Below are 18918 nucleotides of genomic sequence, written 5' to 3'. Positions count from 1 at the left end.
CGTAGCGTTTGTACGTTCTCCCCCTATTCTATACACGTAGCATGTGTACGTTCTCCCCCTGTTCTATACACGTAGCGTGTGTACGTTCTCCCCCTGTCTTATACACGTGGCATGTGTACGTTCTCCCCCTGTTCTATACACGTAGCATGTGTACGTTCTCCCCCTGTTCTATACACGTGGCATGTTTACGTTCTCCCCCTGTTCTATACACGTGGCGTGTGTACGTTCTCCCCCTGTTCTATACACGTAGCGTGTGTACGGTCTTCTCCTGTTCTATACACGTAGCATGTGCACGTTCTCCCCCTGTTCTATACACGTAGCGTTTGTACGTTCTCCCTCTGTTCTATACACGTAGCGTGTGCACGTTCTCCCACTGTTCTATACACATAGCGTGTGTACGTTCTCCCCCTGTTCTATACACATAGCGTGTGTACGTTCTCCCCCTGTTCTATACACGTAGCGTTTGTACGTTCTCCCCCTGTTCTATACACGTAGCGTGTGCACGTTCTCCCCCTGTTCTATACACGTAGCGTGTGTGCGTTCTTCTCCTGTTCTATACACGTAGCATGTGTACGTTCTCCCCCTGTTCTATACACGTGGCGTGTGTACGTTCTCCCCCTGTTCTATACACGTGGCGTGTGTACGTTCTCCCCCTGTTCTATACACCTAGCGTGTGTACGTTCTCCCCCTGTTCTATACACCTAGCGTGTGTACGTTCTTCTCCTGTTCTATACACGTAGCATGTGTACGTTCTCCCCCTGTTCTATACACGTGGCGTGTGTACGTTCTCCCCCTGTTCTATACACGTGTCGTGTGTACGTTCTTCCCCTGTTCTATACACCTAGCGTGTGTGCGTTCTCCCCCTGTTCTATACACCTAGCGTGTGTACGTTCTTCTCCTGTTCTATACAAGTAGCATGTGTACGTTCTCCCCCTGTTCTATACACGTGGCGTGTGTACATTCTTCTCCTGTTCTATACACGTGGCATGTGTACGTTCTCCCCCTGTTCTATACACCTAGCGTGTGTACGTTCTTCTCCTGTTCTATACACGTAGCATGTGTACGTTCTCCCCCTGTTCTATACACGTAGCATGTGTACGTTCTCCCCCTGTTCTATACACCTAGCGTGTGTACGTTCTCCCCCTGTTCTATACACATAGCGTGTGTACGTTCTCCTAATGTTCTATACACCTAGCGTGTGTACGTTCTCCCCCTGTTATATACACATAGCGTGTGTACGTTCTCCCCCTGTTCTATACACGTGGCGTGTGTACGTTCTCCCCCTGTTCTATACACGTGGCGTGTGTACGTTCTCCCCCTGTTCTATACACGTAGCGTGTGCACGTTCTCCCCCTGTTCTAAACAAGTAGCGTGTGCACGTTCTTCCCCTGTTCTATACACCTAGCGTGTGTATGTTCTCCCCCTGTTCTATACACGTAGCGTGTGTACGGTCTTCTCCTGTTCTATACACGTAGCATGTGCACGTTCTCCCCCTGTTCTATACACGTAGCGTTTGTACGTTCTCCCTCTGTTCTATACACGTAGCGTGTGCACGTTCTCCCCCTGTTCAATACACATAGCGTGTGTACGTTCTTCTCCTGTTCTATACACGTAGCGTGTGCACGTTTTCCCCCTGTTCTATACACGTAGCGTGTGTGCGTTCTTCTCCTGTTCTATACACGTAGCATGTGTACGTTCTCCCCCTGTTCTATACACGTGGCGTGTGTACGTTCTCCCCCTGTTCTATACACGTGGCGTGTGTACGTTCTCCCCCTGTTCTATACACCTAGCGTGTGTACGTTCTCCCCCTGTACGATACAAGTAGCGTGTGTACGTTCTTCTCCTGTTCTATACACGTAGCATGTGTACGTTCTCCCCCTGTTCTATACACGTAGCATGTGTACGTTCTCCCCCTGTTCTATACACGTAGCATGTGTACGTTCTCCCCATGTTCTATACACCTAGCGTGTGTACGTTCTCCCCCTGTTCTATACACCTAGCGTGTGGACATTCTTCTCCTGTTCTATACACGTAGCATGTGTACGTTCTCCCCCTGTTCTATACACCTAGCGTGTGTGCGTTCTCCCCCTGTTCTATACACCTAGCGTGTGTAAGTTCTTCTCCTGTTCTATACAAGTAGCATGTGTACGTTCTCCCCCTGTTCTATACACATAGCGTGTGTACGTTCTCCCCCTGTTCTATACACCTAGCGTGTGTACGTTCTCCCCCTGTTATATACACATAGCGTGTGTACGTTCTCTCCCTGTTCTATACACGTGGCGTGTGTACGTTCTCCCCCTGTTCTATACACGTGGCGTGTGTACGTTCTCCCCCTGTTCTATACACTTAGCGTGTGCACGTTCTCCCCCTGTTCTAAACAAGTAGCGTGTGCACGTTCTCCCCCTGTTCTATACACGTAGCGTGTGTATGTTCTCCCCCTGTTCTATACAAGTAGCGTGTGCACGTTCTCCCCCTGTTCTATACAAGTAGCGTGTGCACGTTCTCCCTCTGTTCTATACACGTAGCGTTTGTACGTTCTCCCCCTGTTCTATACACGTAGCGTGTGTATGTTCTCCCCCTGTTCTATACACGTAGCGTTTGTACGTTCTTCGCCTGTTCTATACACGTAGCGTTTGTACGTTCTCCCCCTGTTCTATACACGTAGCGTGTGCACGTTCTCCCCCTGTTCTATACACATAGCGTGTGTACGTTCTCCCCCTGTTCTATACACGTAGCGTGTGCACGTTCTCCCCCTGTTCTATACACGTATAGTGTGCACGTTCTCCCCCTGTTCTATACACATAGCGTGTGTACGTTCTCCCCCTGTTCTATACACGTAGCGTTTGCACGTTCTCCCCCTGTTCTATACACGTAGCGTGTGTATGTTCTCCCCCTGTTCTATACACGTAGCGTTTGTACGTTCTCCCCCTGTTCTATACATGTAGCGTGTGTACGTTCTCCCCCTGTTCTATACACGTGGCGTGTGTACGTTCTCCCCCTATTCTATACACGTAGCATGTGTACGTTCTCCCCCTGTTCTATACACGTGGCATGTGTACGTTCTCCCCCTATTCTATACACGTAGCATGTGTACGTTCTCCCCCTGTTCTATACACGTAGCGTGTGTACGTTCTCCCCCTGTTCTATACACGTGGCATGTGTACGTTCTCCCCCTATTCTATACACATAGCGTGTGCACGTTCTCCCCCTGTTCTATACACGTTGCATGTGTACGTTCTCCCCCTGTTCTATACACGTAGCGTGTGCACGTTCTCCCCCTGTTCTATACACCTAGCGTGTGTATGTTCTTCTACTGTTCTATACACATAGCGTTTGTACGTTCTTCCCCAGTTCTATACACGTAGCGTGTGCACGTTCTCCCCCTGTTCTATACACGTAGCGTGTGCACGTTCTCCCCCTGTTCTATACACGTAGCGTGTGCACGTTCTCACCCTGTTCTATACACGTGGCATGTGTACGTTCTCCCCCTGTTCTATACACGTAGCGTGGGTACGTTCTCCCCCTATTCTATACACGTAGCATGTGTACGTTCTCCCCCTATTCTATACACGTAGTATGTGTACGTTCTCCCCCTGTTCTATACACGTAGCGTGTGTACGTTCTCCCCCTGTTCTATACACGTGGCGTGTGTACGTTCTCCCCTTATTCTATACACGGAGCATGTGTACGTTCTCCCCCTGTTCTATACACGTGGCATGTGTACGTTCTCCCCCTATTCTATACACGTAGCATGTGTACGTTCTCCCCCTGTTCTATACACGTGGCGTGTGTACGTTCTGCCCCTGTTCTATACACGTAGCATGTGTACGTTCTCTCCCTGTTCTATACACGTGGCGTGTGTACGTTCTCCCCCTGTTCTATACACGTAGCATGTGTACGTTCTCCCCCTGTTCTATACACATAGCGTTTGTACGTTCTCCCCCTGTTCTATACACGTATCATGTGTGCGTTCTCCCCCTGTTCTATACACGTGGCATGTGTACGTTCTCCCCTTGTTCTATACACGTAGCATGTGTATGTTCTCCCCCTGTTCTATACACGTGGCATGTGTATGTTCTCCTTCTATTCTATACACATAGCGTGTGCACCTTCTCCCCCTGTTCTATATACGTGGCGTGTGTACGTTCTCCCCCCTGTTCTATACACGTAGCGTGTGCACGTTCTCCCCCTGTTCTATACACCTAGCGTGTGTATGTTCTCCCCCTGTTCTATACACGTAGCGTTTGTACGTTCTTCCCCTGTTCTATACACCTAGCGTGTGTATGTTCTTCTCCTGTTCTCTACACGTAGCGTTTGCACGTTCTCCCCCTGTTCTATACACGTATCGTGTGCACGTTCTCCCCCTGTTCTATACACATAGCGTGTGTACGTTCTCCCCCTGTTCTATACACGTAGCGTTTGCACGTTCTCCCCCTGTTCTATACACGTAGCGTGTGTATGTTCTCCCCCTGTTCTATACACGTAGCGTTTGTACGTTCTCCCCCTGTTCTATACATGTAGCGTGTGTACGTTCTCCCCCTGTTCTATACACGTGGCGTGTGTACGTTCTCCCCCTATTCTATACACGTAGCATGTGTACGTTCTCCCCCTGTTCTATACACGTGGCATGTGTACGTTCTCCCCCTATTCTATACACGTAGCATGTGTACGTTCTCCCCCTGTTCTATACACGTAGCGTGTGTACGTTCTCCCCCTGTTCTATACACGTGGCATGTGTACGTTCTCCCCTATTCTATACACATAGCGTGTGCACGTTCTCCCCCTGTTCTATACACGTTGCATGTGTACGTTCTCCCCCTGTTCTATACACGTAGCGTGTGCACGTTCTCCCCCTGTTCTATACACCTAGCGTGTGTATGTTCTTCTACTGTTCTATACACATAGCGTTTGTACGTTCTTCCCCAGTTCTATACACGTAGCGTGTGCACGTTCTCCCCCTGTTCTATACACGTAGCGTGTGCACGTTCTCCCCCTGTTCTATACACGTAGCGTGTGCACGTTCTCACCCTGTTCTATACACGTGGCATGTGTACGTTCTCCCCCTGTTCTATACACGTAGCGTGGGTACGTTCTCCCCCTATTCTATACACGTAGCATGTGTACGTTCTCCCCCTATTCTATACACGTAGTATGTGTACGTTCTCCCCTTGTTCTATACACGTAGCGTGTGTACGTTCTCCCCCTGTTCTATACACGTGGCGTGTGTACGTTCTCCCCCTATTCTATACACGGAGCATGTGTACGTTCTCCCCCTGTTCTATACACGTGGCATGTGTACGTTCTCCCCCTATTCTATACACGTAGCATGTGTACGTTCTCCCCCTGTTCTATACACGTGGCGTGTGTACGTTCTGCCCCTGTTCTATACACGTAGCATGTGTACGTTCTCTCCCTGTTCTATACACGTGGCGTGTGTACGTTCTCCCCCTGTTCTATACACGTAGCATGTGTACGTTCTCCCCCTGTTCTATACACATAGCGTTTGTACGTTCTCCCCCTGTTCTATACACGTATCATGTGTACGTTCTCCCCCTGTTCTATACACGTGGCATGTGTACGTTCTCCCCTTGTTCTATACACGTAGCATGTGTATGTTCTCCCCCTGTTCTATACACGTGGCATGTGTATGTTCTCCCCCTATTCTATACACATAGCGTGTGCACCTTCTCCCTCTGTTCTATATACGTGGCGTGTGTACGTTCTCCCCCTGTTCTATACACGTAGCGTGTGCACGTTCTCCCCCTGTTCTATACACCTAGCGTGTGTATGTTCTCCCCCTGTTCTATACACGTAGCGTTTGTACGTTCTTCCCCTGTTCTATACACCTAGCGTGTTTATGTTCTTCTCCTCTTCTATACACATTGCGTTTGTATGTTCTTCCCCTGTTCTATACACGTAGCGTGTGCACGTTCTCCCCCTGTTCTATGCACGTAGCGTTTGCACGTTCTCCCCATTTTCTCTACACGTAGCGTTTGCACGGTCTCCCCCTGTTCTATACACGTAGCGTTCGTACGTTCTCCCCCTGTTCTATACACGTAGCGTTTGTACGTTCTTCCCCTGTTCTATACACGTGGCGTGTGTTCGTTTTCCCCCTGTTCTATACACATAGCGTGTGTACGTTCTCCCCCTGTTCTATACACGTAGCGTTTGTACGTTCTCCCCCTGTTCTATACACGTAGCGTGTGTACGTGCTTCTCCTGTTCTATACACGTAGCATGTATACGTTCTCCCCCTGTTCTATACACGTGGCATGTGTACGTTCTCCCCCTGTTCTATACACGTGGCGTGTGTACGTTCGCCCCCTGTTCTATACACCTATCGTGTGTACGTTCTCCCCCTGTTCTATACAAGTAGCGTGTGTACGTTATTCTCCTGTTCTATACACGTGGCGTGTGTACGTTATCCCCATGTTCTATACACGTGGCATGTGTACGTTATCCCCATGTTCTATACACCTAGCGTGTGTACGTTCTCCCCCTGTTCTATACACGTAGCGTTTGTAAGTTCTTCCCCTGTTCTATACACGTGGCGTGTGTATGTTCTCCCCCTGTTCTATACACATAGCGTTTGTACGTTCTTCCCCTGTTCTTTACACGTAGCGTTTGCACGTTCTCCCCCTGTTCTATACACGTAGCGTTTGTACGTTCTCCCCCTGTTCTATACACGTAGCGTTTGCACGTTCTCCCCCTGTTCTATACACGTAGCGTTTGCACGTGCTCCTCCTGTTCTATACACGTAGCGTGTGTACGTTCTCCTCCTGTTCTATACACCTAGCGTTTGCACATTCTCCCCCTGTTCTATACACGTAGCGTTTGTACGTTCTCCCCCTGTTCTATACACGTGGCGTGTGTACGTTCTCCCCCTGTTCTATACACGTAGCGTTTGTACGTTCTTCCCCTGTTCTATACACGTGGCGAGTGTACGTTCTCCCCCTGTTCTATACACATAGCGTGTGTACGTTCTCCCCCTGTTCTATACACGTAGCGTTTGTACGTTCTCCCCCTGTTCTATACACGTAGCGTGTGTACGTTCTTCTCCTGTTCTATACACGTAGCGTGTGCACGTTCTCCCCCTGTTCTATACACGTAGCGTGTGTACGTTCTTCTCCTGTTCTATACACGTAGCATGTGTACGTTCTCCCCCTGTTCTATACACGTGGCGTGTGTACGTTCTCCCCCTGTTCTATACACGTGGCGTGTGTACGTTCTCCCCCTGTTCTATACACCTATCGTGTGTACGTTCTCCCCCTGTTCTATACAAGTAGCGTGTGTACGTTCTTCTCCTGTTCTATACACGTGGCATGTGTACGTTCTCCCCCTGTTCTATACACGTGGCGTGTGTACGTTCTCCCCCTGTTCTATACACGTAGCGTTTGTACGTTCTTCCCCTGTTCTATACATGTGGCGTGTGTACGTTCTCCCCCTGTTCTATACACATAGCGTTTGTACGTTCTTCCCCTGTTCTATACACGTAGCGTTTGCACGTTCTCCCCCTGTTCTATTCACGTAGCGTTTGTACGTTTTCCCCCTGTTCTATACACGTAGCGTTTGCACGTTCTCCCCCTGTTCTATACACGTAGCGTGTGCACGTTCTCCTCCTGTTCTATACACATAGCGTGTGTACGTTCTCCTCCTGTTCTATACACCTAGCGTTTGCACATTCTCCCCCTGTTCTATACACATAGCGTGTGTACGTTCTCCTCCTGTTCTATACACCTAGCGTTTGCACATTCTCCCCCTGTTCTATACACGTAGCGTTTGTACGTTCTTCCCCTGTTCTATACATGTGGCGTGTGTACGTTCTCCCCCTGTTCTATACACATAGCGTTTGTACGTTCTTCCCCTGTTCTATACACGTAGCGTTTGCACGTTCTCCCCCTGTTCTATTCACGTAGCGTTTGTACGTTCTCCCCCTGTTCTATACACGTAGCGTTTGCACGTTCTCCCCCTGTTCTATACACGTAGCGTTTGCACGTTCTCCTCCTGTTCTATACACATAGCGTGTGTACGTTCTCCTCCTGTTCTATACACCTAGCGTTTGCACATTCTCCCCCTGTTCTATACACGTAGCGTGTGCACGTTCTCCCCATGTTCAACACGGGTTTTCTACGGGTTCTCCGGTTTTCTTCCATAGCTCAAAGGGAACATGCAATGCAACCAGTATTGGCGAAACATCCGAGCGCTAAAAAAAATATTTGCAATTACTCAATCGGTTACACATTGAAACATCACCTCCTACTGTCAAAAGAAACGTGGCAGGACCCTCATCAACAAAAGAGTCTTGAGACTCCCGCGTAAGCTGGTAAAATATGGACACCTCTTTTAAATGGAACTTGACTGGACTGCCTGTCTTTTACCACGAAACTGCTGCCACAGTGAGCATTTAACTTAACGTTTTGTGTTTTTTTGGACATTGAACAAAATGCTCTCTTGAATGAATGACAGTGCAGCAACAATTTCCTTATCTCTGCCTCTTCCCTCTTGAACTTCAGTTATTTGCCTATCCAATAGATCCGGTCCCCCTCGGACGCGACATAAATCCAAATTGTTTAATTGTAAACAACTATCATAAACGTGTTGTTTTTTTGGTGACTTACATATAGCTAACAGAAAAATAATGTTACTTGCATTTATTTGGCTCTGAAATGCCTCGGCAAGTCAGAGCGCCTTCAATCGCGTCTCATCCCGAACATTTGAAGGGCACCCCCAGTAGTGACACAGCACCACAGGTGGGCATTACGCTGCCAGTGGGGTGCAATTATTGCTCTGTGTTTATAATCCCGGTTGAGTAATTTTAATTTGGTCGCTGTGTGTGTTGGTGTTTGGTTGATACCGTGATTAAAGTTAATACCGATATAGAGGGTGCCACGGTGACAAGATGTTAACTACCTCACCTAGTATGCCGGATGTCGTGGGTTCGATTCTGACCCTGACGCCTGCTGTATATTTGGAGTTTGCATGTTCTCCCTGTGGTTGCGTGAATTTTTCTCCGGGTCCTCCGGCTTTTTCCCCCACATTTAGAATCAACGTGCGTTTAAGAGTATTTGGCTGCTACTATCAATTTCCACGTGATGATAAGCCACAATTTGTTCATTTTCCATTTGTGATAGCCATGTCGCTAAAATTGTAGAGTACTTTTAATGTGGTAGCTGTGTGTGTGTTGTGTTTTGTCAATTCCGATATTAAACATCGCTGTTTTTGCTTTGTGCCCAGCCCGCAGTCCCAGTTGCCCATGTCATCGGCCAGCATGGTCTACCCTGGCGCCTTCGCCATGGCCAGCTCGGCACCGTCGCCTCAGATCTCGGAGCGCTCCAGCGGCTCAGGCAGCCCTCAGTCCGGCCTGCCCCCCCCCGTCTTCGCCAACATGAGCTACGGCCTGGGGGCACCGGCAGTGCAGCCCAAGGAGGAACTCAATGGGGACGACAGCGAAATGTATGAGTATGAGGATGAGGAGGCTGTGGAATACAGCAGTGGGAATGAGCAGGAGAGCGAGCACCACGCCTAGCACGGGCGAGCGAGCGGGCAGGCGGGCGGGTGTGGGCGCATGCCCACGCGGGGCACCGAGAACAAGCGGCAGCCAGTCGTGTACGCTTCAAACTCCAGACCCAGCCAGACGACGATGAACAATTTAACCCAATTTTGAACCCCCTTCGTGTACACAGAGATTAAAAACCCAGCCTTTACAAGCAGGATCATGGGCCAAAAGCCTGCGGTAACCAGCTAAATTATTTTCTACAAATTATTATTTCTTAAATGATGCCCTCCTATTAAGTTGTGATTTAAAAAGACAAGAGATGTGCTGGACAGAATGTGCACCAAAGCGTTATCACTCGATGCTCAAAATATACTTCTGCACAGAAATACATATCTAGTAAATACAGACTGTGACTGCATTAGAAGGAACATATCGTAATGCCATGACACAATTAAGTGATGCAGTGTACGCATTTTATTTTGTCAATTCAAAACCTGATGTGATTAAAAATAAGCTTTCATAATGAGTGTATCCCAGGTCTTGCATGAAAATAGTGCAGGAAATAAAGCGACAGCATAAATACTTTTTTTTTCGATTTAATGCTTTCGTGACTGCAGGGATTCATCTTCTTGGTTCTTTCGGTAAAGTCACGTAGAAGGGAAGTAATAAAATAATAAAAATAAAACATAATAAAATAATTCTCACGACGTTTCGGCCACAACGCAAGCAGCCGTTCTCAGGTGAAGACCAAGAAGCATAAATACTGTATAACAAACTAAAGTATGACCATATTAAATAACTCAACGTTTACTGAGCTGAATATAGTTCACATTTTCATACATTTTAAACAAGTCATATAGGAGCTTACAGAAAATAGTGTTGTTATTGTTTTCCCTCTCTTTCTCATAGATTTGCCCAAAGCCTTGATTGGGCTCGCTGTGGCCCTGTCTGCCAGTTCACCAGTTACCTCTGCATCATTAGCTCAGCAAACTATCTGCCACGTTCCGTATGTCATGTCCATGCGGTGGTTGAGATGTAAACGCATGGAGCGCCGCTGTAAAACCTCTTCGTTCTGCAACAGCCCATGTTCACTGCAGTTTATCCTCGGCGTAAACATCACAGCGTAGGAATAGAACTCGTTCTGAATAGTCTCGGTACACACGTGTGATGGTCTGTGCCAGTATGGCGTACCGTCGAATTGTACGGCCCAAGACGTACATTCATATACTAGTACACAAGAAGTAGTCATATCATATTCCGACTGGTATGCACAAACTCAAACTCTTACAGTCACTGAACTTCTAGAATACAATATTAGATTATTATATGCCCTTTTACTTATACTTAAGTCTAACATGGAGTGATCCAGTTGGTTAATTCCAGTGTTAATGTCCACTGAGATCCAGAAAGCAAATCCTAATCACTGCAAAGTAAGAAAAGTTTTGGAGTGTGGTGAGTTGATGTTCTCAGCACCGAATCTCCATGTACTGTACACACATACATATATCTGATATTTGGTAGTTCGCTTAATTTTGCCTTGCCCAGCTCTTGACCCGACAGCAAAACACCCCAACAACAGCCATGTGCCAAGGCATGCTATTTGGTGGCTGGACCAGGCAGACCGATTGAGAGACAAGCACTATTGTGAAACGCACTGTCGAAGGAAATTAAGGACAAAGACGTCTCGTCTCTCAATAGTGAGACGAGACCGAAAGGCTCGCCTGTTACCTTCCAGCGACGCAGCGCACTTGAGATATTTCGACATAATCGCACGTTCTTTCAATGTCTTAATTATTATCATTCTCTGGGCAAAGACGTAACTGTTGCCAAAAGGGAGTTCACAACGGTGTTCGTCATTTGATCAGGAATCCGAGTAGTTCATTCTGGATAAAATTACTGGCGAAACGTCGTACTCAGATTGTAAATTCTGAGGCTTGGCTCTCCAAACACACCGGTGTGCTGTACTAGCGACGAATTGGCCACGTTCTGTTTACGTGACAACCCTTAGTAGTTGGCTGTGTCGGGTGGTGGCGGGTTTTAACGACACATTAACCAAAAAAAACCTTCTTATGGATGATATAAGCGACGTATAACATTTGGATTATGCAAGGTGTTTTTGTTTCTTTATGAAGACTTTCACCAACATTATTGGAGGCAGTAAAAATATGTTGTACTTGTACAGATTCACACTCACCGTCCGTAATATGCCAAGCTGGTGTAGTAATATCATTTGCTATGTTACAGTGTTATTCCACAAAAGAAGTAACCTTAAATTACACGCATACACCCTGGACACACTTACAAATGAGATCTTCCATCTGAGGGGATTTTCCAGGTGAAAATATTTGAATAAATAATTAAAATAGCCACACACAAACAATGCTGAGATCGAAACGGGCTACACAAATAACTACACGCCTCATGTATCCATAGTGTAACGACACTCACTATATAATGTTATTGTGTTTCTGGATATTGTTTGAAATTATATCAACCAAAACAAATCTAAAAGACAAATGGAAGGTTATGTTCCTCCTATAATTTTACAATTCAAGGTGGCATCTCGGCGTCAGTAATGGTTTAGGTTCGCCTGTCCAGTGCATCGTCTGTGGAGATAGTTTGGCTGAGTGTACAGGCTAAGGCTTCGTCAATGTGTTCGGCTTGATTGTATTTAAAGATATAACTCTTATCTTTGTAAAGTATAAAAATACAACTTTAGCGAATATATTTCCCATCTTTGCTCTGGTGCGGTTATAGAGGAACCAAGTGGAGGTAAATTTTGCCCTCCGGATATCGTACACTGTCACTCAATTTGTCACCGCTTAGCGGGACGTCTTTTCTGGTGCACGCCTTCAAGAAGGGAACAGGTGCACTAAGATGTCAAGAGTCGGTGCCAGCCAGCAGCGACATGTAACACAGTGTTAATGCCGTTGGCTTATGTGTTTAGCTAGAAATCTGGCTGCTTTTGCTCCATTTTATTGGCAACAAATGTGTAACGGAAATGTTGGCAAAAGAGCAAAGAAATATATATAATGATTTTAAGTGCCAAATGACCACCAATTTAATGCTGCTCTTCATACCCAGCAGCATCAGCAGCAGCTTCCAAGACTGACGAGTCACCACCTAGCGCACGTGGACTGGCTGGAGTGTCGCGCGGAGGGGCCAGAGCCCTCCCCACTGTTGGTCACGTACACACACAGGAGGTCGTGGTGTGTTGGTCACACACACACACAGGAGGTCACACACACAGGAGGTCGTGGTGTGTTGGTCACACACACAGGAGGTCGTGGTATGTTGGTCATACACACACACAGGAGGTAACACACACACACAGGAGGTCGTGGTCTGTCTGCTCGATAAAAATATAGAACTGAGTTTTTTTTTCTTGTCTAGCACTTCAAAGCAGTTTTTATATTTTTGGTTTTTATTTTTATTTATTTTGAAATAAATCATAAAATAGGTACTTGCTTTTAAAGCTGCATAGGTACAGAATTTCAACAAACATCTGATTTTGGAGATAAAACTAACATTTTACAGTTATATTGAGCACAATGAAAAGTTGTTTACATTTTATCCTCTAAGCGAAATAAAGTAGAAAGTGCTATATACATATTGGGAGTGTGAATGTGACCGATATTTGCAGTGTATATCGCTTAAAATAGTCCCAACTTTATTCTTGTTAAAGCATATAGCTTTTTTTTAAGACTTCATCCGGACTCCGTGAAAAACCATGAACTCGCCATCCCGGCCATCGCCCATTCGTCAACAAAATCGCAGCACTCGGTGGATTCACTGTTGTGATGAATCCGAGCACTGTGTAACAACATTGTAGGAGACGTTACATCCCTCGAAAACTGCCGTTGGCAAAGTTGTGTGTCAACGATGCTCTGTCGTTTGGTGATGAGACCGCTTGAGGGTTGACAATGGAATGAAAACGAGACACGTGAAGGAAATCTACTATTGTATCTTAGACACAATGAACGGAGTTTCTCTTGCGTTGGCATACCTCTGTTTTTATACATGTCAAAGCGCACGTTCAACACACTCCAGTGTCAATTACTGCTACTCTTAATAAAAATAATTTAAATGTCTTTAATATTTTAATTGTTATCTTGGCTTGGGCAGATTGGTACGGTTTTGTAATTGTTAGAGACTTGAAAAGGCTGTCATGTTAGTGATGTATGTGAGGCACAACATGGCTTAAGAGGAGAGCGCAGGTCTTTCTTAATTGACACAGGCCTATGTGTTGTGGGGCCTCCCTGCTTAGGACTCAGGTACATGAATGCCCATCAGCTGGCTCATGGAGTGTGCTTAGTGTATCTAACCTATTCTAATGCCGACGTCAGTTCAACGTATACGTTAGACTCCCATTACGCATAGAACAACCGACAAGTATCGTAAACATTTTGTAGAATGAAAACAAATGACAATTATAATTTTCCTTCTTGTATTTTGAATTTAGAGTGCCAAACATGTTTTTATTACTATTTCAAGACTAAGTCATAATGAATTAGATTAATATCGTCTTAGTACCCCCAAGTTCCTTCCATTATATGCACAGGCTGCTACATATTTCAACGTAATAAATGACAAACTCAGGTAAAGGTTTTCACAATTTGTAATTGATCAGCATAAACGAACTTCACTTCCTCGTGGGGTGTTAAACAAGAGACGCTTAGAGATGAGTAGAAGCACAAACTGCATGCCTTCTGCCACCAGTAGTCCAGTCGATGCTAATAGAATGGACCGTGCTGCTTTATAGGTCCTTGCTTATTGTATTTAACAGCCTTTTGTTATTAGGTTTTTATTACAAATCCCTATTTATTTATTCAGCTTTGCCCTGTATCGTACGTCCAATTTATGTGTAGATACTGTAGATATTAGTCCATATGTTGGCCATGCCAACACAAATAGATTTCCTAGCTGCATTTCAAAATATGAACATTTTTCAGTTTGGTTAAGTTGTGTCACATGGACTGTTATTTGGAATGTTGCTCGTTTCGGTTTCTTGCTTTTCATGTAGCTATCCGCCGTCGTGCAACCACAGTCAAAACTGGTGTGTTGAGAGAGCACTGTTTTAATGAAAAATGCTTAAATCAATAGTGTAAACTGTTCACAAAACATATGCGATGTGTGTGAATACTGTTCATATTGCTTGTGGGACTTGCTCACAGCTGCTGTGTAAGAGTGTTAAAATGTTCGTGTTATTTATGCAACTTTGTCTCTGCAGAGTTTTTTAGCTCCATAGTTCCCCGTGATTAAAAGGAATTGGACAAAAGCACAATGCCTACTGTCATCATATTTATTCACATCCCGCTATGAGGCATTCCACGGGCGATATGAACAATAATTTTGACTTGTAATATGTAAAAAAAAGACCGTTTTAAAAAGTAACTTTTATTTTAAAGAAAACATAAAAAAAGACAATCATATCTCAGTGTTTATTGACTTGGAGCTAAAAAAGATGAAAATAAAAGTTGACGATAACCATCTGTATGTGTAACATAGGGGAAAATAGAGTTTTATTTTTGTTTGTAACAGTGTAATATAAGTTATGTATTTACCATGTTCGTTTTTACTTTTCTAACGTAATGCTTTATTTTAAGTGGACCTTCAGTATTACGTCCAGAGTAAAAGTTTGGTGCGGTCATTGTTGATCAAAAAAAAAAAAATTCGCATTGCAATGCAGATAATAGAGTATTTGCTATTGTTTTGCAAACCAATCTAGTGCCACTTAAAATGAAGTATTATCACTCTCATGCTGGGCTGTGCTTGGTACTAGCTGCCTATTGGTAGACACAGTACAGTTCGTGTGATGTCCTTGGTGCGTACGGTCTGCAAACTGATTCGACATGACAGACACTAATAAATGTTTCTTCAGCCATCACTCCTCGTGTCCTGCACGTGATGTTTTTTTTACGTTTTTTAAGAAGCAGCTCAAACTTCATGGCAAATTGTAAATTTTGCAACCATTTGCTGTCATAAGTAATGTCCAAGAGCAGCGGTTGCCAAACTCTTAACAGATTATATACCACCAATTTAACACAATACAACCTCAAGTACAACCACAGCAAAAAGTATATCCACATAATTAACAGACTATATTAAAACAACATCACAACCTTCAGCATTCATTATATATCTTTTTTATCAATGACGGCTATGTACAAATTATAATTAATGTAAAGCGCCTTGATAAAGGCGCTATATAAATGTCATTGAGATAAGATAAGATATGAAACAGTAAAAAATTGGAAAAAGACAGAACAAACTTACTCCATCCAGAGATCCTTTTGGCGTTTTTGGGACGTCTTTAATTGGACTGCTTGACGGGGCGCAGTTGTCGCTTGTCTGGTGAAATCTAGCTTAATTTGAGCCGGAGGTCTGCTTCTACATTCAGCGTCGTCCTGTGTGTGGTTTGTAATGGAAATCATAGCAGTGAATTTCGATAAGTTGTACAGAATGGAGTAAAAAAATGATAATGGCCCTGTCTGATTCGCCTGAAGTCCAGCTGAAGCTGACCGTCAAATTAAACTTCGATTGGACGCTCCCCTTCCTTAAGCGGTTTGGCAAAGTGTTCTTCAAGTGAAAACGGGTCTCCGATCCAACTTTTTTTTCGTGGCATCTTCAGGGCAGGAGTCACTGAAATCTGCAACCAGGCAATGGCAGTGCTCTTTCATGTCAGCAATCAGGTCCGGGTGCAGTTTCAGTTAATTTTCAACCTTAGAAATGATTGACAATTATCTCTCTCTACTTGCGGAATAATGAACTGCAGTTTGTTTTTCAACAAATTATCTTGTTTTGTCACAAACGTTAAAATGATTTGTTTTCAGGCCTTGTAGACTAGCAATCAGTTCATTAAGACAATCAGAATATTTATACCGGAGGAATCCGATGAGCTATGAAGCTCTTTTTAACATGTCCAGTATGGGCGGGTAAGAACGTTACAAGAACAAACAGTACAAAAACACGATAGTATACAGAACCATGTAAACACGTCCACAAAATAGGCAAGAATTTGCAACCACAGCTCATCAGTGAAAACGGTCAGAAAAACACAAACTTAATTTCACTTAAGAAAAATGTACGTCTCAGAATGGAGTTCAAACAGGCGGGCCAACAACACCTTGCCACGAGAAAGCCACCTCACTTCAAGTATGCAGAAGACGCTTTTCGTGGTCGGTCCCCATTTCGTTGCACAAAAGAGAAAATAACCGTGAATTTGAGGTGGCCGTGCTTTTACGACATTGACCACATTTATGCTCCCTGAATTAAAATTACCTTGAGGTTGGCAGGCATTGTTTTGGTTGCTAGAGCCTCACGATGTATACTGCAGTGTGTGAATTTGGTAGTGGGTGCAACTTCTATTACTTGTGCCAGAACTCCTCCTGACTTGCTAGTCATGACTAGAGCCCCATTAGGTGCCCACACCAATGCATTTTTGCCACTGTAGTCCGTTCTTGTTCATCAGGTTATCCAGTTTCTTGAATATCTCTTCTGATGTTGTACGACTTGACAAAAGCTTCACAAAATAAAAAATAAACTTTCTTTAACTTCCATATCTGCTTCAAACTTTACATATGCAAGAATTTCAGCAACAATTTTCCCTCTCATCTGATTGCAATGAAAACTACTTGCTTTTCTCGATGTTTTCAATTCGCTTTTTCTTTTACTTGACAAGTCATATCTAAAATTGTTCTTGACACTGTTGTTCGACAAAGGAACAACGTCCAACTTGCCTTGCAGCGTCCTCTCCAAGAACGGATGAAGCAACACATCTCTTGCAGTTAGAAGCACCGGGGTATTACCTTGTGTGTGTGCATTCCCCATCTGAGCAATCCTTAAAATTACTTCAAGCGACCCAAAGCTCTTGCATTAACACCACTTCGAGTGGTTTGTTTTCTCACCCGTCTTGGATACTTGCTGAGTTTGTTTTAATCAAGAGCTTTATCTTTGGGAGAGTTATGCTTTGTATGAAGACATTTCTGCTGGAGAAGTGGAAGGTTTTCATGTGGTGGCTTGCAAGGGATGCATAGCTATTACCATTACGAATCAAAGCATAGTTAATAAATGCCAACTCTTGTTAAGATTCATTGTATTCTGGATAGAGTTATTGGCATTCGTCCAGTCGCCGGTAAAGCACGTTTAAAACATCCACATTGGTGTCTCATAAAAAAAATAGAGGTAATTACTTGGGAGAGAAAATTGGACCGAATTACTCACTCTCCCATATTAAAAATGAGCAACCGTCATAAGAACGAGTTCCGTTTCCCCACCACTCCAAGTAATTCTGAATGCCAAACAACTGACATCATATCTTCTGGTAACTTCGCGCATACCCAACTGTTGTAGCAGCAGGACACGTTTCAGAACTGCCAGCGGGCCCTCCTCACTTAATCCAGTGGCATGAGCTAGCACGACTTTCCGGAAAATCAAAGGGTTTTTTTGTTTCCGTCTGGTTTCTCTTCAGAGACGTTGCAGTCAGCCACCTCTCCATTATTATATTACTTGTATTGAACACTACAGGAGCTCAGGCGAAAGACACATCAAATCACCCTAACGCGGTACTTGTGTGTTTCGCTGTGTTTGTCTGTCTCCATGTACAGCACTCGTCTGTCTCTCTGTATGCGGTCAGTCTCCGTGACCAGTATCCGTGTCTGCTGTGTTTTGTCTTGCTGTCTGCCTCCCTGTTTGTCTCTGCTTCGTGATTAACCAAAAAGCGGTCAATCTTTACATGAAAAATCAACAAATCTTCAACTTCTGTGTAAAACACGTGCTCAGCAACGTGTCAGGAGCGCTGACAATCTGTCTGCGTGCCACTAGTGCAGGGGTGGGGAACGTCCGGCCCACGGACCGTATAAGGCCCGTGAAAAAAATTGGTCTGGCCCTGCCAAGGCAACCGCAGGCGGGACTCGAAATTCAATAAATCTAGGAGCAAACCTGGAAAAGCAGTTGCGAGTAGCAACATTATCAATACCAGCTAACATCACACGCCTCACCAAAGAGAAGCAGTTCCAGCCATCACATTAGCTGTGAGTTAATTAAATGTTTGACCAAAGATAACAGGCTAATTTTTAAGTTGTAATTTTGTATGGCCCGCGAATAATGTTATAAATATCCAAATGGCCCTTGGCAGAAAAAAGGTTCCCCACCCCTGCACTAGTGGTATACGTACCACAGTTTGGCAACCCTTGGCCTTGAGTTTCCTGATGGGAGCACACACGGTTCTATTTAATGCAACTTACGTGTACAAACGTCAAGTACAATTTGGATTTGTAAAGCGTCTCTAAGAAAATCCTTCCCCATGTTGCTACAAATGGGGGTTATGCACGTCGAGAGGGTGTAGAAAGCTGCTGATGGTAATTACAAAAAAATATAGAGGATCATTTTTGAGGACTTCGGGTTAATAGTAAGGGAGAGGGA

The 18918-nt window shown here is 44.8% G+C and overlaps 1 protein-coding gene across 1 annotated transcript in view; it reads left to right on the top strand.

Moving 5' to 3' along the window:
• The window catches only part of LOC144720439 (transcription factor SOX-5-like), a 236143-nt gene extending 220761 nt beyond the window's left edge, over positions 1-15382 (top strand). Inside the window, exon 14 of the mRNA XM_078597241.1 lies at positions 9234-15382. Within this exon, the coding sequence (XP_078453367.1) occupies positions 9234-9525 (292 nt within the window). The 3' untranslated portion in view covers positions 9526-15382. The remainder of the gene's footprint in view (positions 1-9233) is intronic.
• Positions 15383-18918: the final 3536 nt, after the last annotated feature.

Source organism: Lampetra planeri, chromosome 8, assembly GCF_965212315.1.
Source record: "Lampetra planeri chromosome 8, kcLamPlan1.2.h2, whole genome shotgun sequence".
Lineage (NCBI taxonomy): Eukaryota > Metazoa > Chordata > Hyperoartia > Petromyzontiformes > Petromyzontidae > Lampetra > Lampetra planeri.
This window is presented reverse-complemented; position numbering and strand designations above follow the sequence as displayed.